The sequence below is a fragment of the Typopeltis vanoorti genome, chromosome 20, assembly GCF_054136105.1.
Source record: "Typopeltis vanoorti isolate ZY-2024b chromosome 20, IOZ_Tvanoo_1.0, whole genome shotgun sequence".
NCBI classification, from domain to species: Eukaryota; Metazoa; Arthropoda; class Arachnida; order Uropygi; family Thelyphonidae; genus Typopeltis; species Typopeltis vanoorti.
The window spans coordinates 70,647,504-70,671,950 of NC_143568.1; the positions used below are offsets into that span (position 1 = coordinate 70,647,504).

General features: G+C 35.2%; 1 protein-coding gene across 1 annotated transcript in view; it reads left to right on the forward strand.

The window, feature by feature from the left end:
* Positions 1-14,999: 14,999 nt before the first annotated feature.
* Positions 15,000-24,447, forward strand: part of LOC150095553 (proteasome adapter and scaffold protein ECM29) — a 691,438-nt gene continuing 681,990 nt past the window's right edge. Inside the window, exons 1-2 of the mRNA XM_090409825.1 lie at positions 15,000-15,031; positions 23,312-23,442. Of these exons, the coding sequence (XP_090265951.1) occupies positions 15,007-15,031; positions 23,312-23,442 (156 nt within the window). The 5' untranslated portion in view covers positions 15,000-15,006. The remainder of the gene's footprint in view (positions 15,032-23,311; positions 23,443-24,447) is intronic.

Here is a 24,447-nt window from a genome sequence, read left to right on the forward strand (position 1 = left end):
GGATCTTTAGTTTGACTTCTGGAGAAGTGGTCTTTCTTTCTCAATAGCATAGAGAGTAAACTAAGTTTTAGCCTTTACCTCCAGCTGAGAAGATTATCATCATCATCATCATCAAACTCCTGCCATGTACCCTCAAGGGGTGTACAGGATATGACAGTACTACATGAAAAAATTACATCATTACTAACTTCCTATCTACAATTTTCCTCCAAATCAGTCTGTTACTTGTCAAGACTCCAACATTATCAGATCTTATATTTCTATCGTCTAATATTTCTATCGTCTGAGAAGATTATGTTCTAGTATTTCTAAGACAAAAGTTATTTTCAGCACAGTAAAAGTCGTCATACAGTATTTGGAATATTTTAAGGGGAAAAAAAACTAAAAAGATACTTCAGGCACAAACTTTGTATGCTTACACTTGGATAAAGGACTAAACTAAATTTATTATAGTTTCTTTTTTATTGCATACATGTAAACGGTTTTTTTTATAGTGAAAATCTAGAACAGAATTTCTAAAACTTAAAAATGTCAACAGACAGCTGAAGAAAGGATGGTAGATTGCAAAGAAAGTCCGGAATTAGTAGTATCTACTTCGTTGTATAACAATCTACAACAACAACAATAAAACAGAAAGATTTCCAAAATAAGCCTTAAATTACAAACTATTAGGAAAAAACAAAACCAGGACGTCCTCTAAAGAAATTCAACGATCACTTTTATGACCAGAACAGGCCACTCTAGGCCAAAATCCTTTAAAAGCATGATGATGATGAGATGAACAATATTATTGGCTTACTTCTTTTATCAAATGGTAAAATGAAGTAACAAATATTGAATACTGTCTGTGAAAGCTTTCAAACCAGTTCCAGGAGTTCCATTCTGAAATTAAAAAAAATATATATATATATTGAACGAACAATTTGGTAAGACATAAAAATATAAATGTAAATAAAAAATGAATACTTAAAAAATGCATAAATTTTTCTTTGATTTGTAAAGCCTTATTTTGGATCTACTTACTTCAGTGTGAAATAACTAGACATTTACTGTTTAGCAGAAGCTAACTAGACATTTAGCAGTCAACAATTCGATGATTTACAAACAATACCCATATGTCACTTCGTAATAGAGATTAAGCTGGGTACACGTACGCGCCGTTCGCCCGGTTAGCCCCTAGTGGCTATGCGCTTTTCAACCATATGCCTGGGAAAGGAGTGTCCTGGGTTCGATTCCCGTCGACGACGTGAGGAGCTTAAGCCTCTTTCTCAGCCTGGCCAAGTTACCCGGTCTTGAGCGTGGACAGCAGAGTTTTTCTCCCCAGTTTATCTGGGGTTTTTCATCCCGAAAACAGGCAAACCGACCCCTTGAACGCACATGGAGTACAGTCATGAATATGTCGCAGCCATATGCCGGTCACCAGCCCGGATGAAATTGGAGGGTTGGGGAAAGCAATGGTGAACTACCTTGTAAAAATCTCACCAGGAATACTTTGTGGCAATGCATACAGTCACCTACTGTCGAAAACGACTGAAAAGCGAAAATCAGTCAGTCACGTGTGCACCTAACATATTAAGCGTTTGAATGAGCGCCACATGTAAAAAAAAAGAAAGTCGGCAATGTAAGAGCGTCCCTGTAACGCGAGGCCCGCGCGAACGCCTGGATTGTCTAGTGCTTCCGACAGCTCTATGGGGAAAAAAAAATCATGCGGAAAAACAACTTGCAGTTTTTGCTAACTTGTTATTGAAAGTCGCAACGTTTATTAAAATATATTTAGTACATATCCACATTTAATAAACGTTAATATTAAAATGTGTTTAATATTTTTTTTTATTTTTTCTACTCACTTCAGCGCCCCTTGAAGAAGGCGTCCTGATGTGGTGCATCATCTGCTTAACGTGTTTTGTCGGCCCTGTGAAGGTATCTGCACCATGGAAAATCCTATTGGAACGAAAAGTCAACCAACTTAGAGTTGATCCGAGCAACTAAAAGAGTCTTAAAGGAGAAAAGCTGAAAAATAATAGTGCCAAAAAGAAACTTATAAATAAATATAATTTGTTCAACAAAACAGTTACTAAAGAGCTAATGCAAAGATTATTGCGACTACACAGGAAATTAAAAGATACGAAACAAGAATCAATCAATATGTACAAAATATTCAATTTCGACTAAACCAATCACTTCTTTCAATCTTCACAGGAAAATAGAAATGCAAACAATCATTCCTTTGAAAAAGAAGAAACAGTCGAATTTTGGAGGTCAATCTGGGACAATCCTATTGAACATAATAAAACATAATGCCTCTTGGATTAAAGAAATAGAATGAAATGAAACAAAATAAATACAAAATATTGTTAACACCTGAATAAATAGTTAGTGGACAAGCTAAAAAAAAAAAAAAAAATGGCGCACACCAGGCAAAGACGAATCACATGGATTATAGTTAAAGCATCTACTCAATCTGCGTGGTCGATTGGCAGAACAATTTAATTATTTGTTGTAGTCAAGCTCAGTCGATGACCAGATAATTGCTGGGGGTATATTTTTTCTCTTCATCGAAGATAAGGATAAGGCTGCGGATCCAAGTTACTATCGTTCAATAAACACCTCCCAACTACTCTTAAGCTGTTCACTGCAATCATAGCAAGCCTATACACCATTACTTATTCGATAATCAAATGTAGCGGATTGAACACATGAGCCATTTAGAAAAAATAAAAATCGACAGGATCAAAAGATCAGATCCTTATTGATAAAATAAAAAAAATTGACCTGCCAAGACTTGGCAATAACTATAATATGGATATATTAAAAAAAGAAACAGAAAAATTCATCAGTTCAAGATCAGGGATTACAAACTAATGCATTCAAAACCAAAATTCAGAACATCAGTAATAACAGTAAAGGCAACTTATGCGATCAGAAAATTGAAACTATTGAAAAACTACAGAAAATTGAAGTATAGCCCAAACTGTCTCCAACGGACTTCTTCAGGTGCAAAAAATTAATAGAAATAATCAAAAAAACCGTAAAGGAATTAACTCTAAACGGCACAAAAAGTTAGCGTATACAATTCCAAGTTAATGCATTGACTTTTGTGTATTTAAAGACGAAACTAGTCGTGCCATTAAATATTTTTATTTCTAATCTCGGTTTCTTTCCCAATCATTTAATCCTAAAAAAACATGTACTGGAAAAGAGTAAATCAGCCATCTAACATCTCTAGTCCTTATGACGAGGCAAGTTACCGAAACTTCAGATATTTCAAAAGACCCTATAGAGGGTCTGCCTAAATATCAACAGATAAGTGTTTTTAAAACGTTGTAAATTCCAAGTCCTTTTCCCAAGTTTTATCTCTTTCAAAGAGAACATCAAACGAAACGTGCTAGTAGGATTTACCGTAGAGCGACGTTGGTTCTTCTCGCGAGAGAATCTTTGACACTAAACGTACTTTGGCCTTTTTTATTTGCTAAAAAACTGCGTTATCTAATAACATTGAACAATCTCTAGATATTGACACATGGAACCATCTTGAAGAGGCGAAATAATCTCAAGCTTTCAGAGTTCAGAATGAGAATTAGAAACTGAAACTAATTAAAAAATTCAAATCTCTTAAACAAAAACAAGAAACTCATTAACTTCTAAATTATACCTCCACCCGGATAAAGTTGTTATCAATAAATCAACTCATAACCTTTCAACTGCCAAGGAAAATCTGCACACCAAAGGTCTCAATTTCGTTTTGACTCCGAGATCAATTCCAAAAGAATTATTACTTACTAGGATTGAAAAAGCTGCTTCCTTCCTTCCTACCCAAGAAGCGAACCTACACCGTGTGGAACCCTTTTTCATCATCAACAATGCCAAACCTCCTACCGACAACATCTCTTCATCAGAATGGCAGGCTATTAAGAAACTACAAAATAAAAAAAGACATTAATATTCTTCCGGCGGATAAAGGCAATTCTACGGTTGTGTTCAACTCTGAAGATTATCACTACAAGATGCTAGACGTGATACAAACTGACACTTTCTCGATCCTCGAAAGAGATCCTAACTTCATAATCGTACCTACAATCTTCTGAGAACAACATCCGAATTCCCCAGGAACATACGTCTATCTCATTTTCTCTCCATCTGCTTATCTCTCGATTATATGGATTACCTAAAATCTATGAAGAGAACATTCCTTTACGACCAATTGTAAAAGGGATTGATTCTCCAACCTATAACCTTTCCAAATTTCTTGATAAATCTCTAAAATATTTCTCCGGTAAGTCATCATCTTTTATTAAAAACCTCCATGGATTTTGTCTCTAGCCATAAAGATATCAGTATTAAAGAAGAAGAAATCATGGCCAGTTTCGACACAGTCTCCTTATTTACCAATGCTCCTACGGAAGAAGTTCTCTTACTTCTGAAAAACGAATTATCTAAGAAGATCATGGCCCTATTAACTCACTGTGTTCATTCAGGATATTTCAAGTATGGAAATACTATCTACAAACAAAATTCTGGATTAGCTATGGGAAACCCATTGCCACCAGTACTAGCTAACATCTACCTCGAAGATTTTGAAGGGAAAGCTACTTGCTCTTTCTCTTTAACACAAAGAATTTGGAAAATATGACATTTTTTTAAATTTAGGACACGGCTATGAATCTCTTCCGTACTTCCTAGACGACCTGAATAATCAACATCCAAACATCAAATTTACAGCTTTGTTAGAAATTAATGGTCCTCTTCCTTTTTTTTGGATGATAAACTGACCCGTTCAGTAGAGAAATTGAAAACTTCGAGTCACAGAAAACCTACCCACACAAACAGATATATTCACACTCAATCCCACCATTGATAACATTTCTACACTAGGACATCGGGCTCGCTGCCTTCTTTATGACAAAGAAGAACTTAAGAAAGAACTCAATTTTCTCCGGACTACCTTTCAACTGAATGGCTATTCCCAGAAAACTAGTATTAAATTATATTATTAAATCCGCATATTAACAAATTCCTGTTCAATCCACTCCCTCGCCATAATGAAGATACCACAAGCGTTAATGGTAATTTTTCTACCCTACATCAGCTCCGTCTCTCCCAAATTGGAAAAGGTTCTTAGGAAATACAATATGCGGATTTTATTCAAACCTCTAGCAAAACTCCGCTTCTTACTGAGCCGACCTAAACCTAGACATATTAACCTCAAGTATCCCTGCGTCTACCAGATTTGGTGCAACTGTGATAAAGCATACTTTGGCCGGACAGAGAAATCCATTGAGCTACGCATCGAAGAACATTAGAGAGACATAAGTTACGGGAGAACGCGAGCCAGTGCTCTGTCGAGCCATGTTTTGTTTTCAGCAAATTCTAATGAAGAGAACCACACCCATCCAGCACTATAGATCTAGTCTACTAATACAGGGTGTTCGGGATAAATTTGACAGTTTCGTAAGGAAAAAGAAAATCTTCTTTGTATCTATTAAATTTAATGAATTGACAAAAAAACATTACAGGCAGAGTTAATTACAATACTATCAACAAGATTTACTCAAAATAACCACCATTAGCATCGATCACAGCTTCAATTCTGCTTCGGAACCTCGAACAAGCTGATGCTACAGTCTCCCTGGGAAGGGCCGCAAAAACTGTTTTAATTTTATCCATTAACTGGGCTTTTGTATTACTGGAAGTGCGATTGGTGTCTTTTTCAACTGCGCCCCATACAAAATAATCCATGGGGTTAAGGTCTGGGGAGTTTGGAGGCCAAACATTTGGACTGGTGAAGTCGTAGAAATTTTCAGACAACCATTTTTGACTTTTCCCAGAGGTGTGGCAAGGGGCCGAATCCTGCTGCCATACATACGGCCTACCATTGGCTACCCTTGTTATCCAGGGCTTGACTACAGTTAGCAACTCCACGAACAAAGCCCGAATTCCAATGCCAGGGTTCTTCAACACCTGTTCCTGCAGATTTGCGAGGAATTCTGCTGTACGAACGCAATCAGATCGTCTGCTAGGGATCTTTCTTCTTGCTACATCCTCGTAGTCACCATTGCAAGTTTCTAGTTCATGCCTGATTGTTTTTACTGTATTCAGGGAGCATTGGGCAGCAGTCGTAATATCCTTATTTTGATGGCGGGCACGAATCATCATGATACAAGTTATTCTCTTCCATGATTCAGGTGGGTTCCAGCTATCCATCCTTTCTGACATCTTGTATGTGAATGAAGAAGGGTCCAAACTTTTAAATGAAGAGAAGTGTGTGTTAATACATGTAACTTACGGAAAAATATAATTAATTATAAATATGTCAAATTTATCCCGAACACCCTGTATTTTCAGTTGTTACGATGAACTAGAAAGAAAGGTATTAGAATCTAAAGAACTTATTCTTAATCCTATGCATCTCAACAGCAACCTAAGTTATAACCTAACTGACTCTCATTATGCTGCTATCTCATATTGGCATACCCGAGATTGTGAGTGCACGCTTACGCGCAACAATGAACTCAGAGAGAGAGAGAGAGAGAGAGAGAGAGAGAGAGAGTGTTTTTAAATACACAAATGTCAATGCATTAATGTTGAAATGTATACGCTAATCTTTTTGTATTTTCTAAAGTTAATTCCTTTACGGTTCTTGTTGGTTATTTCTTTTATTTTTGCACCTGAAGAAGTCTGTTGAGGACGAAACTAGTAGTCCGATTAAAATTTGTTTTTATTATTACTTATCTTGGTTTCCCAGTCATATAATCCTAAAAACGTCAACCGAGTAAATCAGTCTTCTAACTCACACACACACACACACACACACACACACACACACACACACACACACACACACACACACACACACACACACACACACACACACACACACACACACACACACACACACACACACACACACACTGTATATGTATAAGTTTACAAGCACATACATATAACCAGTTAAATCTACACCTGACTCGCGACGGTTATTAAAACAAAACCGCGAAACCACCACCATCTATTATCTTCCTCAGATATGCTCTGCAGAAGCTTCCAGAAAGAGAGTAGAAATGTCACTTTAAACAAACTTTATATGAAAAAGAATCTACTCAATTACTTGTATACTGAATTTTTGTAGAGAAGTAAAATATCTGTATTAAATACAGAATCTAAAAAAAATTGAAAAAAAATGCAAAAGTCAAAATGCAGAAAATTATGTATATTAATGTAAAATCATTCTATTATTGTTAGTACTTTTAAACTCTGAGTTGTATTGCTTCATCGTATAGTGATCTGTATGCACATTCACGCCAATCTGTATGTTGATACGGTGGATAAATATTTCGTTAGTTTGATAAAAAATTTATAATTATATTTATAGAGAATTACGTACTCTGCATTTTGTATTGAATCTTTGTACTGTACAGAAAATATGTCTGATGTATATATATACTATATATATATATATATATATATATATATATATATATATTCATATATATTTATATCAGTCAAAAATTATTATTATTTTATTCACATAATTGATACACGTCAAAATAAGATATCATATAAACAAAAATTTGACTGGTGATGCAGAACAATTCAGATTCTACCCAAGAATCTAAGAATAGTCCGTCAGGTAGCGTCGTAAAATATGGACTGTTTCAAGTAATGCTGTTTTTTGTAGGTCATATGGGGTCATTTCACTGATGTTTATTAGCGGTAAATAGTTTGATAGCTTCTTCGAAGTTGCACTTGGTGTAACTATTATTATTATTATTATTATTATTATTATTATTATTATTATTACTACTACTATTATTCAGCGACGCATCGATACATTCCAAGTTACTGTGTGTGTGTGTGTGTGTGTGTGTGTGTGTGTGTGTGTGTGTGTGTGTGTGTGTGTGTGTGTGTGTGTGTGTGTGTGTGTGTGTGTGTGTGTGTGTGTTGTGTGTGTGTGTGTGTGTGTGTGTGTGTGTGTGTGTGTGTGTGTGTGTGTGTGTGTGTGTGTGTGTGTGTGTGTGTGTGTGTGTGTGTGTGTGTGTGTGTGTGTGTGTGTGTGTGTGTGTGTGTGTGTGTGTGTGTGTGTGTGTGTGTGTGTGTGTGTGTGTGTGTGTGTGTGTGTGTGTGTGTGTGTGTGTGTGTGTGTGTGTGTGTGTGTGTGTGTGTGTGCGTGCGTGCGTGCGTGTGCGTGCGTGAGTGCGCGAGCGAATTTCTCAATCATAGATTTCGTAGCTTCCCAACACAGCAAAAAAAAAAAAAAAACCAATACATAATAACCAACTGGTGTCATCCTCAGATAAGCTTACATATAAGCTTCGAGGATGAAAGCAAAGAAATTAGTCCTCATCCAAGATGTATCATATGTAACCAAATGCATGTAATGTACGTATCACATGAAAACCAATGTATGTATTATATGTAAACCAATGTACGTAATGTAAATATCACATGTAAACAAATGCAAGTAATGTATCATATGTAAACAAATTTATATGTAATGTATATAATAACTGTAACAAATGTATGCAATGTATAAAAAAAATATTTTAAATGTAAATCATGAGTTTACACTGTATGTTTGTGAGAATAAGGAAATATAATATTTAGATTACATATGTGTAAATACTGTTGTATAATCACACCTTTTCAAACTTGAAACAAAAAAAATAGTAAACTACAACATGTAATATTATACAACTTATGTAACTCTGAACAATATAATTGTAAAGTATTATTATGATTGCTATATAAAAAAAAAACTGTTATCATCATCACTATTTAAATCTCATTATACGTAGCACAAAGTGCTGAACCTTGTAAAATAATATACTGAATAGATGATCTTTGTACATATGTAAATAATTGAAAGAACAATAAAAAAAATATAAATAAATAATTATTATGTTAGTTATTGATTATACAAAAATTCAGTATAACCTTCATTGTGAATATTAGAACATGCGTTGTAAATACATAATATATAGACAAAAATGATTATTAAAAATTTAATTTTTACATCATTAAAACTAAAATTAAATTATTATTAATTTAGTAATTTATTAATTAATAAACTAAAATAAATACATTACATACAGTTCAATAACGAGACCTCTGAAGAAATGTTAGGAACCGTGCGAGAAATAAAGACGAAATTAACGGTAGCGATAGAAACGCAAGAAACACTCCAACGCGAAAATCAAGAATTGCGGAAAACACGCTCAAGTGTCAAATGGAACACATGCTACAAAAAGAAAGAAAAAAAAAAAGAACTTTAAATTGATGGAATAACGAAAGAAAATACAGAAGTCTTAAGCAACATAATGCAACTGATCGGCAACAAAATTGGAATTCAAATCGCAACCACAGATATCACCTATATCAACCGAGGCCCACAAAAAAATCAAGAGAGACCAATCATCGCTCGTTTTACCAACAGAAATCTGAGACACTCCATTCTTACAGCAAGCAAGAAAACAAGGCCGAACACAACGATCCTAACTGATAAGAAATTCCCAACACCAATCTATATAACGGAACACTGGACTCCATACTTCAAAAACTTTTAATATCAAAAATCTTCTATACCAAGCAAGGAAGACAAAAACAGAGAAAAACTACAAGTTCCCGTGGACAAAGAATTCCCAGATATTTTTGAGAAAGAATGAAAACACTCGAGTATACATAATTACAAGTGAATCCGACTTACACAGCCTACCAATATAAAACACTAACTGTTTACATCCTTAAGAATAAGATTAGAACTCATTTAAAAACTATATAATGGAGATCTCAAACATAGGCGAATATATCCAGTCAGACAACATAAACTCCAAGGTCTTTGACTCTTTGAAGAAATGGTCAGACAACATTTCCACCAACACCAACTTCACAATCATACACACAAACATAAGAAATATAAAAAAAAACACTGGCTTACATTAATAACACAACTCAATTATACCATTACAAACATAGATGCGCTAATACTGACCGAAGTTGCAATAAACGACACAGTAATTTACGCATACAACATAAATAATTATCAAACCTACAACTTATGCAGACCAAACAAAAGAAGAGGTGGCATTGTGACATTTATCAAAGAAAAATACAATGTGACAGAAAAACAAACTTACTTCGAACATGCGGAAAGACTAATTTTGGAACTCACAAATAGCCACAATAGTATCAAATACACAATAAACACAATATACAGACCCCCAGATAAAAATCCACTTAGTTTTCTTCACGAGTTAGAAACATTATGTTTTACATTATGAGAAGAGGTCACTACCCAGAACGGTTTCAACCTTTTTTGAGGTCTCATCAGTGAGTAGGTAGATCTGGAATATTAAGGTTTTAAGTGAACCGAAACTTATATACATCTACTATCGAATTGCCGAAGTGGTGTACTATATATTGTTAAATATAAAGATAATAAGCCGAAAGGCTATTTTACATTCATAAATTCGGCGGTAGAATAGCCTTTCGGCTTATTATCTTTAGATTTCCTACGTGTTTAAAAATTGTTAGGAGTTGCTTGAAATTAAGTTCCTCGTACGATGCATCCATGGTTAGACCCAAGTTTTGTTCTGTAGAGCAGGACATGACATTCCCTTTCCACAATAGTAATAATAGACAGTTTCTAATGCAGTAAATGAAGCAAATGAAGCAATGAAACAATGGCGATACTGATGGCAGTACGCCTAACGTATCGCCCTTGTTTTGAAAAAGGTTGACTTACCTACTTAGCTGATTATTTGGACCTGTTTGAAAACCAAACCGGTTGACTACACCAGTAAAACTATTTACTGCTAGTAAATACACTCGTTAAGTTCCTTGAATCACATTTTATATCAAATGTCAAAATCATGGATCATATATATAAACACTTGGCAACCGCCATTTTCGAACTCATTCAAAACTCCATATTTTTTTCTCTCCCGAATCTTATTCCCTTATAGGGAGTAGGCGAGGCCTTTAAACCTTAACTAGCTTTTGGAGACCGAGTGGCCAGTTCAATCTCCACCGGTAGCCAATCAGGGATAGCTGGTTAATGTCTATCACTAATTATAGGCAGCCACCAATGAAGAAACCGGCAAACAAGTGCTGCCATCTCTTGGTACCTAACCCTAACAGGATATGTTATTGTCTGTAATAATGTGGATTCTACGATCGATTTTCTTGGGTTTATACGGGATGAAAAACTCGAATTTCTGGGAGAATAATCCCGCTTGCGCATGCCATAGATCGACTAACTCGGGAACGGGTCAAAGAAAGGCTTAGAAAAAATTCGTCCAGTCGGCCACAAGACTCGAAAACCAAGTTTATCTTCCTGCAGCCTTGCGCAGAGGGTGCAGGTGCCACTTCCACTGAGTTACACAAGCTATTGGGGTAACTTAGTTGATATTCAATTCTAGTAAATAGATGGATAGCTTTTTTGAAATTGTGTCAAGTGCTTCAATAACTATTGGAATGACTTTGATGTGTTTTATCCAACTTCGATTGCCAGATCCCGATATTTAGTGATATTTTCTAGTTCTTTGTTTTTAATGTTGTTATCACTGGGCACAGCGATAGCAATAATCCGAAACTGTCGATGTTTGATTTCAGGTTTGTGATATCAGGTCTATATGTTTCAAATATCGATTACTTTGTATTCTTATTGTTTGTTTGTTTGTATTCTTCTCTTCTTCTTCTTGTTATTATAAGAAATAAATTATAAATGAGAAAAAAAAACAGAAATCTACAAATAGATAGCATACTGAAAGATCTTTAATTAATTATTATAGGAAGTGCATATGTGAATGTAACCCAAAAAATATGAAAAGATTAAAGTAAAAACCCATCAGAGAAATCAGCAAATATATTTTCAAGATCAAAAAAAAAAAAAAAAATCAGCTAACGCCTTTTTATTCCCGTATATATATAGTGTAGGCAAGGCCGTTTTTAGCCAGATCTAACATTTAGAGACTGAGTGGGCAGGTCAATCGCCACTGGTAGCTAATCAGAAATAGCTGGACCAAGTCTATCACTAATTAAGCGACATGCAGTGAAGTGTGACGGCTCAACATGTGCCGCCACCTCGTGGTTCCTAACCCTAACACTCGTATTTAATGTCTGAAAAAAATAATGTGGGTTCTACGATCGATTTTCTTGAGTTTACGGGACGAAAAACCCGAGATTCCGGAGGAAAAAACCTGCTTGTCCGTGCTACAGATCGAATAACTCGTGAACCGGTCGAAAAAAGGCTTAGAAAAATTTCCTCTAGTCGCCGACTAGACTAAAAATGAAATCTTCCTTCGTGCTGTCAAGCGCTGTGGTGTGCAAACGCCACATCCACTGAGCTACACAGGTGGTTTTCAAGATGATGAAAAATAATTGGAAAAGGGAAAAAAAATTGAACAGATAAATAATGAAACCAGGAAAAATATTAAAGAATATAAAAAAATATTAACAGTACTACTAAACAAAAAAAAAACATAGAAGAAAAAAAATCTAGAAGATGAAATGGACGAAATATTAAAGTTAAAAAATAGTATAGTAGAAAGGACCAGATCGTATCTTCGGAATTGTGTAACACCACAAGCACTACTAGAAACATCATTATATTGAAGCCAGGAGAACCGGAATTAGAACAAGAAGAGAATTTTCCAGGAATAGTTTAGAAACAGAACAACGAAGTTATGAACCATCTTCTAAGTCAGAGATAGAACTACAACAGAAATCCTAAAAGGAAGAGCGAATATATTAATATAAGAGGTAAACAAAAGTGATTAATAAATGCCAAAAAGAGAATAATATATCCAAATGTTGTATAGTGTTGCCATGTTCTGATACGCTAAACTAAAAATATGTCAGTCCATCCATTACCAATTGGACAGAACTTCCTGAAGCAATTCCAGATTTTATTTGTACTGTACTTGTTATATCTTTGAAAGATGAAACTATGCTATTGTAATGCACTTGGAAAAATATTGTCTGTCTGGTTTGTCATTTGTCACTCTGTAGTATGTTGTGTAAAATCCAATTATCTACGAAGGAAATTCTAAATCTTATCCGTGCCAAAACTAAAATTCGACGTCACTACCATAAAAGTCTATCTTTTTGACCGTAAAGAACTCAATAGAACTACTAATTTGTTTCCATATGCCATGAAAGATTTCCGCGACCAGCAGTGGGAAAAACAAGCTTCGATCCGTGAAACTAGATGACCAGTTTTTATAGAAGTTCTTCAGATCTCTTCATAAGATCCAAAATCTCTTCCCGACAGTACAGAGGGATTATTGTCTACAGTGAACAAGAAAAATCTGAAAATTCTTTCACGGATACTCTTGAGCTACTGTTTAGTTTTAACTACGCGTTTACAAATCTCTCATTCATTTTTATAATGAATAGAAAAGTACGTTCGTGCACTAAATCGCCCTAATTAGCAAATTGATATTTGTCCAGCTTCTCCAACCGAAGTCCCCGGAATGATCGAAAAATTTAATAATAAAAAATATCCTGGTCCTGATCGGTTCAGGCCAACCTCAGAGGTTGGCCTGAACACTCTATGCAATTCCCTAAAGTTGGTCTGTAAGACCAACCTTATCGCGGAAGCACAAATCACATCCAGTTTCAATGTCAGAGGTCTCCAATCAGGTTCAGCAAGTAAACGTTACAGCGTACCTTGCATATCATGGGCTACGGGAGCTGACTCTCTAATCGTGTACCACTGTTGACGGCTAGTCATCAGGGATTGCGCCTTACTTGGTGTCGGAACCATCAAAACTGAATCTCTATAGAGTCTGATGAGTCGTATGGTCTGATGAATCCCGTTATCAGTTGTACTGAGCTGACAGGAAGGTGCAGATGTGGCTCGAGAGCATGAAACCATGGCCTCATCGTGGCAGGTTGCCTCTGTTCAAGGAGGTGATGACTTTTTTTTTGATGGTTTTGGGAGTTTTCTCACGTGATACATTTGCTCCCTTAGTGTGTTTGGAGAGATCCTTAAACGGTGAGAGCTACCAAAATGTGCTGACTGATCTCCTACACACTTTTATGGCTTTCGCGCCGCATCCTGCACACGATTCCGATCCATTCAGCAGAGTTCCTGTTTTCATGATCCTGACACTGGGAGAGACCTTGCCTGATGACAAACTGTCAGCAGTGGTACACGATTATGAGGTCGGCTCCCGCAGCCGATGGTATGCGAGTTCGCCATACCGTTTACTTACTGACTGTGCTGGGACCTCCGGCATTGAAACTGGATGTGATTCGATGTCTTTTGATTCATCAGAAACTCACAACTTCATCGAGAGGTAAAAATCCCTGATTTTCTCACGTTCCTACAACATACTGCTTTCAATTATTTTTCACAGGCAGCTATCCATACGACTCACAGTTGATTATAATGAAAAATATAAATGCCATAAAGCAGTCCTAGTGAACCAGATCTGAATACAAATCTCATTGCCCACAACGCGAGAGCTCTATGCTCATCAGCCATCCCAACTGATAATCCTTTTGTTTCTGATTAAGGGAGCGCTAACCCTTATTGATTAAGGGCTTGTTCTCCATGTTATCAGTTCATTCAAAGTCATAATTATTATAGGAACTCATAGCAATGATTAAGATAGTTGGTATACTGTTTCCTCTTCGAAATTTCTTTTGGAATTTAAATAGCGCAAAACATGTTTGCATAATCGACTTCATTACAATTTTGCCTTTTTCGGAATAAGTGATGAGTTGTTTGATTCGATGGAGGCTCTGAAATACCATTAAAAGTTTACAATTCTAATACTGTTCTAAAACCTTTAAAGCTTTTAAAGCACTTCAGATGTTTCCATTTTCTCTAATATGCTTCATTCCTTTCTCTCTCTCTCTCTCTCTCTCTCTTTGACACACACATACGCTTGTGTATTTTTTAAAATTTAAATACGGATTATATTTATACACGGATCCGTATACAAAAATGTATACGAATTACCACATGGTTAAATGTGTGTAGTTCCGGTAGCTTACGGATGTATGATGGCGGCGCAAGATGAAATGGGTATGCTCTATTTGTGTACTGATAATATATCAGCTGTTGTTCATATATAACTCTCGATGTGTAATTCCCTAGTTAATGTTTCCGTAATTATAGAATGGTGAAAAACGGATTAATTTTTTTCGGCGTTATTTATGATATGAATTAAGATATTTTGTAGAAAATTATCTTTTTATAAACATGACTGGCGAAACGCACTTTTGATTACTTGAATATATAAAGAGTGGCGATGGATGGAGAAGAAGAAATAATAGTAATGGTTATCCTTTTTCAAATTTAGAGGAATTATTATGCTGATTGGAGAGGTAATGAGTCATTGCTGTCTACCGTCGTCTTCTCCAGCTGCCTGCTATTAAGTGTGTTACAGGCTGTAAGGGAGCATAAAACAAAGGCTAAAGATTGAATTGTGCTAAATGGAGGTGTCACATAATAATAATTAACAGAACAGTTTTGGGAGGTCTTCCCAGTACTTCTAAACTCGTTTAAATAAAGAAGGGTGACATTTTCCTTATTGGCTTTTCACCTGTTGCATGTAGGATCAAAAACACTGGTACATTTATATTAGTGTCATATATCTTTTGTTTCTTGCTTCTGTTACCAAATGCTGCATCTAGAGTATCAGTACTTGGTTGGGACTTTATTAGGGGCCCCTGAAACGTTTGAGGATGAGGAAGACAAGCTTAAGGAGCTTGGTTTGGCACCAGAGCTCCCCACTCACCATGAAGCCACACATGGACGCCCACTGATCTGCAAGCAATGACTGCGGAAGTTTGAATGTCAGAGCTACTCCAGACTCTATATCAGCACTACAGCAAGCCTTGGATCCCAACTCTGGACCACGAGGTGAGAGACTTACTGCAACATTGTTGACCCTTGCAGGCAAGCCTACTAATCGATTGATCCTGGCCGGGCCATCCAGGACTGCCCGTCTTGCCAAAGCAGAGATAGTGCAAGACTACCAGGATCTCCCTTTCTGAATTTCCACTGGTTGCATCACATGGCAAATAAGGCAGCAGGGCATTGGAGAAGTAGAACAAAGAATATGGGAAGAAAAGCAAAGAAAAAGAGGAAGAATGAAAAGGGCCAGTACCAACACTGGGAAGTTCCCTCTACCATGAACAGTTGCCCCACATATCCAGAGAATCTGAAGAAATTATTTTAATTAGTGATGGAGATGTGTACTTAAGCAGTAGGGTGTTTCATTAACATAAGAATGGCTTTGACTGCTAATACTTGGATCTTTGATGTGTAAAAATATGTAGGATGTCATATACAGTGTGAAGTTTGGAAAGAGTTAGAAAAATAGGCTTAAGAAGATATTGACTGGAATGTGTGTGCAGAAGCATGGAACAGAAATTTTGGTATTTAAGGCCCAAGATCTAGTCAGATTCTGACTGCTAGATCAGAATCTGACTAGATCTATTTTCCCAGCATTAAATACTCTTTTTTCCAACTTTTGCTCTCAAATTCTGTTCAAATGACCCATACTGCTTTATATTAATGCTCAAATGGACACTTATTCAAGAATGCTGACTTAACATTGTTTCCATTTCTAAATGCTGATGGCCATATCTGAATTCTCTTGTCTTCCAACTATTTTGTCTGACTTAACTGATTAAACCAATTTAACTTATCCACATAAGTTAAATTGGTTTAAACAATTTGTTTTATACTGCATAATTAGTATTTTTGCTAATTTTTCTCATTTCATTTAAATTTATTCAGCTAGCACTGACCATACCAGCTTTGCTGATTCCATTGTTATTCTATTGATTCTTTCCATATTTAATTTGGCATCTTCACTAAAAAAAGAAACTGTACTTAAAAAGCTAATATTACTTGTTCTTTGATCATTTTGTTATAGAACTCATTCATTTTAGTGAAATAGTCCTGAAGACTTGTACTTTCATTTTTGATATAACATCATTTGCATAAAGAGCAGTCTTACACCTGATTTTATATCAAACCATCTTCAGATGATTCTTGTAATTCTAACTGGTAACATAGAACTTAAAAAGATATAGGGCGTTTTTAAAATGTTTGGCCAAACTCTGGATTCTTGTTCTACTGCCAATTCTGATGATAAAAGATCGTATAAACATAGTTGGAAATGGCCTCCTACAGAGATACAGCTGTGGAGCTAGCTGTATTGCATATCTTTCATCTAGACCAACAGTGAAGTCTGACTCATCGCAGGAGGGCACCCTACTCCACTATGCAAAATACCATCTCCCATTCTTATAGATCTACCTACTACTATCAACACACAGTGGCATTTTTCACTGCCAGTCAGTATTATTATTTACACACACAGATATTGAAAATGAATGGCAGAACATTAAACAAATAGTAAAACAAGCAACATATGAAGCCATAAGAAAAAACTGCAAAGAAAAAGGAAAGGACTCGGAACCTGTAACCAAGAAATAAAATCTTTAATAAAGTAATTTTTAAGGTAAGTTTAAAAATAAACTTACCTTAAATGGTTGAATGACAGAACTATAGGAAATGAAATAGAATATAAAAGAATCAACTAAATAACTCTAAATTCGTAAACAAAAAATACTCAAGAAACAAAGGATTATCTACAATTTGGGCCCCCCCTCCCCAAAAGAGTGGAGCAAACACTACACCCAGCTTCTGAATAATAATAATCAAATTGAAATAAAGCAAGTAATAAGTCAAGAAACAAATGAAGAACCAATACAGTTTAACAATCTAAAGAAAACATTGGAAAAAACTAAAAAATAAAAAAGCTACAGGAGAAGATGGAATAAATTCAGAGCTATACAAATACAGCTCTAAACCATTTCAGTTACAATTAATTAAATTCCTAGACAGAATGTGGGAAGAAGAAAACATCCCACAAGAATGAAAGACAGCAATAGTTATCAACATAGTTAAAAAGGCAAGAGAAAAGATTGCGGAAACTATAGAGGAATATCTCTATTAAATACGTGCTATTAAATATATTTAGACTATGGGGGCTATGCCCCCATAGTCTAAATATATTTAATAGCACGGGCTATATTTAATAACACGGGCTATATTTAATAGCCTGCCTTGGCGCCTACGCCGCCCAACCCCCGTGTTCTGGACTGGTAGGCTGGTTCTCCTTGAATTCTGATGACTCGAATTTTGAAGACTCGAAAGGGGGGTTCTGGTTTCCCAACCCTCTGAGTTCTGGACTGGTAGGCCGGTTCTTGAATTCTGATGACTCAAATTTAGAAGACTCAACACTCAGGGTAACCCATGAGTTTTAAAATGTTTCAAAAAAGTGACATACAAATGTGACATAAAAAGGCTTATCATTTTATATATATAGGGTAGATATAATTAAGTTTTTTTTTTTTTTTTGTTTTTTTTAGGTAAATCCAACCCATAAATGTTTATATACTTATAGTACTTTATTATCTTGGTGGGATAAAGGATAGATAAGCTGGAAAGTCATCTGTAGAGATCCATCATGGAACTTTTGAGTAATCCATTTCAGGAATCCAATAGGTAGGGGGGTTTCACATCAGGTTATAAAATTCATCTAGTATGACATCACCACCATGTTTATAGATCCACAGTTAGCATATGATAGATGATACAATGGTCAGAGGCCCATGTGGATAGGTATGGCACCATTTTGTGAAACTAATATAAATCTATTGGTTATGACGTATTTTTGTCTGTCATTTACTTGTATTCTCCAGACTGTTTTGTCTGGTTGCAGGATGAAAAACTCAAGTTTCCAGGAGGAAAAACCCTGCCATCTCCATATGAAACTGGTTAACTCATCTTCAATTGTGAAAGCCCTGATAAAGGTTCTTTTTATCCTAAATGAGATTCAAATGCATGTCTTTCCATTCAAAGGGCATCATTGAACCTGAATGAGCTATGGAGGCTCACAGATCCATAATGTTCAAATGTCATTATGGCATGGATATTTCTTAATGTTCTAGGTTGGAGAGTTGATATGCTAACCACCAATCCTGACATTAAATGTATTTCATTTATCATCTCAAGATTAAATAAATTATATAACTGTAAATGTGTTACATAAAAAATAATTCAATACAACTTTTTTTTATGTGCATCAAATTATGTGCACCATTAGCTTCATCATGTCTGTCCAGCTGTTTACATGAAGTGGCTTGAGTGGATGAACCATTTGTGATAAAACATTGTTTAAGACCTGGAGGGAATATTATTAGATAGTTTTTTTTTTTTTTAAATCATAAATAATTATCAATATACACATTGACCAAAATTCATATTTCACTGTCACAGTGAAACATATGGCGTGGTGCAAGTAACTATACTCCTTCACACCTTAAAATTCAATTACCTTTTTGATTATTACCGTGGCCTAAATAACATTTCTCAATATCACAATGTTATGTATACATTTCTTGATTTTTTATATATATATATAGATTAAATTCATCACTTTTTATCTCTGTTGCAAATCCTAAATGAAAGGAAATAGCAATGCACAACAATCACTGTCATTGCAATTTACTTGACTAATTCCAGAAATAAACACTTGTCCAAATAATATCCAAATCATAGATATCCAAATCCTTAATTCTATTCCAGATGGTGTAGTTGTAATGAAATAGAGTATATTAACCTAAAAGCAGAGTTGCTCCCAGCTAATATTCATATATTATAGAAGTTCCCAGACTTTTTTATACCTTGTGATCTTAAATATTTTATGAATTTCACTTCCCCCACACACTCCCAGAGCAAGTGCAAATGAACACATTTAAATGAAAATTAGCTGTTAGTGTGCATTTCTTTTATAATATAAAGTTAAATATAACCTTTTCAAATATAAACTATTGCTACAAACAATCTGTATGTTATTCTGCTGGTGAAATTAAATTTTCAATAATACATTTGAAATGTTTGTAAGAATGTATATTGGTATTTACTTTCTAAAACTTTTCAAGGCTCCACAGTATGAATTCTACAGTACAAACAACTAGGTGTTTTTAAATTTCCATATGTTATAAAAAAAATAAAAAAATTATATTAATACAATGCACTCATCCCAGAAAACCAGTTGTTCTCTCACTTTAGGAAACCTGTAATATATTAATGTGGGAATACAAAGAGAAATTTGACTACTTAGTTCATTAGTAATAAAAAAAAAAACACAGCCAAAAATTTGACCAGCACAAGATGTCAAAATCAAATATAAGAAGAAATTAGCTGAGAAGGCCAAAAGAAATCCCAAAGAGTTTTCACTCTGTGGTGAAACCTGTATAATAAAAAGAAGAATGGAAGTACATATTTAATAAATCCAATGTCTGCGCAGTTAGCCTAGTCGCTTTGCAACCATATGCCTGGGGAAGGAGTGTCCTGGGTTCGATTCCTGTCACCGACGTGAGGAGCTTAAGGATCTTCCTCAGCCATAGCCAAGTTAGCCGGTCTTGGGCATGGACAGCAGGGTTTTTCCCCCCAGTTTATCTGGGGTTTTTCATCCCACAAGCAGGCAAACTGGCCCTGTGAACACACAAATCTACAGCCATAAATATTTAACCCTCCGTGAGGGGGCTCAACTCGTCCCGATAGGGCAAGGGAGGAAAGGGAGGAAACTCCATATGAATAAATAAATAAATCCAATTAATTAGCTTTAATTAATTTTAAAACTGTGTGACAGAAATAGTTGAATTTCTTGAGTATGATCAGTTGAGGGCATATCATCCAAGTGAAGGTAATGAATTGGCCTATGTAATAAGGACTTATATGAGGAGATAGAAGGGATATCAGCCAGTGAGTTATGAGAAAGTGCAGAAGTGGCAGCATCCCTGATCTTGCTGTTTGTCTTAGTGCTGTCAGGATCCCAGGGTGGCAGAAATATGGACAAGATAGTTCTATATTTCTGTAAAGGAGACTAACAGAGGTAACAAATTATAGACTAATCATTAGCTTAGAGATGGTAGTTAAAGACAACATTCAGGAATGGACAGATAGCATCTCTATGGAAGGCAAATGCAATTTTGTGAAGGGTAATCATACCTTTAGTAATTTACCCCTTCTCTGGTTATTTGAGTGAATAACATACCCATTCTCCATCCAGCAGGGCTGCAGATTAAAATCCCACACTGTAGGCATGGATGCATGCCTTTAGGTCAGGGTTCCCAAACTTCTTGTTAAAGTGGAGCTCTAAAGGAAGCAAAATTTTTTTTCAGAACCCTCACAACTTGATCTTTAAAATAAACATGAAAAAAAAAAAAAAAGGAAGAAATCAATAAACACTCATCATTTTGCAATTTAGTGCTCTATAAATTTAAAAATTTAAGTTCATTTTAATGACTACAGTATAGGTGTTGTTTTGAACTGGTATGATGGACATAATTTGTCGTATCATATCATTTCATCATGTCATCGATTCATTAATTTAAAAAAAATAAGTGAATGTTTGTAAACAAGATTTGCAGAGCCTGCTTTGGAAAACCCTGCTTTAGGTGATAGATGAATGTCTACTGTGAGACCACCACCTTATTGTCTCTCTCTCTCTCTCTCTCTTGTGATAGCTGAAGTTCCATATTTTTTCAGAACCCTCACAACTTGATCTTTAAAATAAACATGAAAAAAAAAGGAAGAAATCAATAAACACTCATCATTTTGCAATTTAGTGCTCTATAAATTTAAAAATTTAAGTTCATTTTAATGACTACAGTATAGGTGTTGTTTTGAACTGGTATGATGGACATAATTTGTCGTATCATATCATTTCATCATGTCATCGATTCATTAATTTAAAAAAAATAAGTGAATGTTTGTAAACAAGATTTGCAGAGCCTGCTTTGGAAAACCCTGCTTTAGGTGATAGATGAATGTCTACTGTGAGACCACCACCTTATTGTCTCTCTCTCTCTTGTGATAGCTGAAGTTCCATATTTGGTCTCTAGAGCAGGGTTTCAGATAATGAAATCCTTAGTCCATCTACCCATGGCACTAACGTACTATAGGTCTGTAACATTTTGTGTGTGACATTCACGTAAAAAAAAAAAACTCATTGGTGTAATAACATGGCAGTTGCATTAACCTCCCTACTGGCCAAATTGGATGAAATAGTGAGACCAAGTTGCACTCCCCCACCGGGTGTGCCAATGATGTCTATAGACATCATTGGCACATCTGGGGAGGGGGGGAGCGCGGTCCCCCAAAAAAGAAAAATGAAAAACACTAGAAAATTTTCCAAAAATCTTTTCCTAATTAAAATTTTTTTTTTTTTCTATTTATGTTGTGTCATGTCTTCTTTTTCTATACTACTTATGAATTAGCACTCACATAAGGTGGAAATACCCTATAGCTCTCGGAAATCACGGCCACTGTGAACGCAAGATGAAGAAGGTAATGTTTGGGTGTACCAAGCGCTACTTCGTTTGCCCGAGCTGGGCCAGAGGGGATCACAGGTGTCATGTATTGGCGATCACTGCAGATGCTCAGTCATAGGTCGTATGCGATGCATAGTGTCTATTCTCAAATCGTCTACTCAACTCCCCCCCCAAAGATTAAATCCTGAGTGTGCCAGACATCATGGCCGGTTGGGGGTTAGCAGTATTACCATACCATGATGCTGTTGGACTTTGCAAAAGCATATGATGGAATACTGTGCTGGAACCTGTTATGTAAACTGGAAGAAACAGGCATGAAATTAAAGCTAGTTGCTTGCTAACAAATATCAAATATGAGAAAATGCCTCTCTCTACTGCAATAGTGCCCTACCCAGAATAAAGATGTATCAATGATAGTTTGAAGTCTCAACTTTATTTTCATACTCTTGTTTCTCAAGATAATCACCCTCATTTCCAGTACATTTTCTCCACCACATAACTATAACAGGACTATGAGATAAAAATTTTTCAAAACTGTCATAGTAAAATTCTTCAGGTTGTTTCTGGAGAGTATGGTAGTTTTTTTTTCTTTTTTTTTTTTTTTTTGCATCAGTTTTGACCTGTTGGTCATTTACAAAATGGATACCTATTTGAGAAGTTAAGGCTATAGGAAGAATGTTCCATAACTTCAAATCTATTACTTTTTGATAGCTGTGTTGATAGATGTTCTGCTCTCATGCCACTGCTTTCTTGGTCTTCCAGTTCTTGTTTTTCTATTTATTTTATATATATATATATATATATAGTATTTTTGGCAATCTGCTATTGTATAAGAATATATCACATAAATTTCTTTAATTATAATTAATTTATATATAATTTCTTTAGTATATATATTATTTACGTGTGTATATTTATTTATTTATTTATTTCCCACTCCTAGTGTTGCTTGAACGTGTGTTTCTGCGAATTGGTTCAGCTGAAAATGATGAACAACTTCAAAGTATTCTTTCAAAATTTTTACTTCCAGTTCTCCTCAAACTGTCTAGTCCTCAAGAAGGAGTCAGAAAAAAAGTAAAATTTTAAAATACAGCATTAATTTTCATTGTTTCAAGATCAGTAATCGCAACAGCTGACCTAGTTTTTTATTTTTCACTTAAAATTTGCATACACATAAATTTTACCATGAGTATTGGCTTAAATTTTAAGATGGAAACATAAGTTTGGAAAACTGCTTACAATCTATGCATTTTTTGCTGTATAGGAAGGGTTTGGGTTTTGGTATTTTTGACATCAAAATGCCATCATTTTGCTTCCACTGCAATGCTGCAGTTAGCCTGACCCACACGTTCTAAACTAAAGTAGTTTTTACAGCAAGCTAGAATAGTTTCAAAAAAAAAAAAAAGTCTTAACACAAATGCAAATTAAGAACTATTACCTTTATTGCTACATTTTATAAAAATTATGGATACAACTACTGTGTTAGAGTAAAACTTTAGTTTAATATAAACAAAAAGCATTTCAACCTTCACATTAAGGTCATCTTCTTGAGTATACAAAGAAACATGCTGCACTACGATCTACATGGCATGCTAAAGTTATTGATCAATCATTAAAACTATTTTCCTAACCTCTGGTGTTAAAGAAAAAAAAAACCTTACTACATCAAAGCTAGTCTTATTATCTATTAGGTTACAAAGTTAACTTAAGCTGGAGAGTAACATGCAGAAAATTAATAAATAATTCATACAGAAAATTAATAAATAAAAATAAAAATTACTCATATAAATATATATAAATGGCAACAACTGATATGGAGAGTGGCCAATAAAAGATGAAAAATTGCTTAGAGTCCTAAAGTTAGGGTTTATTGGAAACTAAGTGGGCTGAATGTGTGCCATCCAAATTCTTGGGATTTTTAAGCCACTATTATTATTAAGATTAGGGTGGTTGATCAAAATTTCACAGATTCACACGACACATTACATATAATAATTTTGGTGAAGCAGGCCTCTCAGAGCATGCTCTTAACATCCTACATCAAATTGATTGAAAAAGTACTTGTTCTTTACATCATAC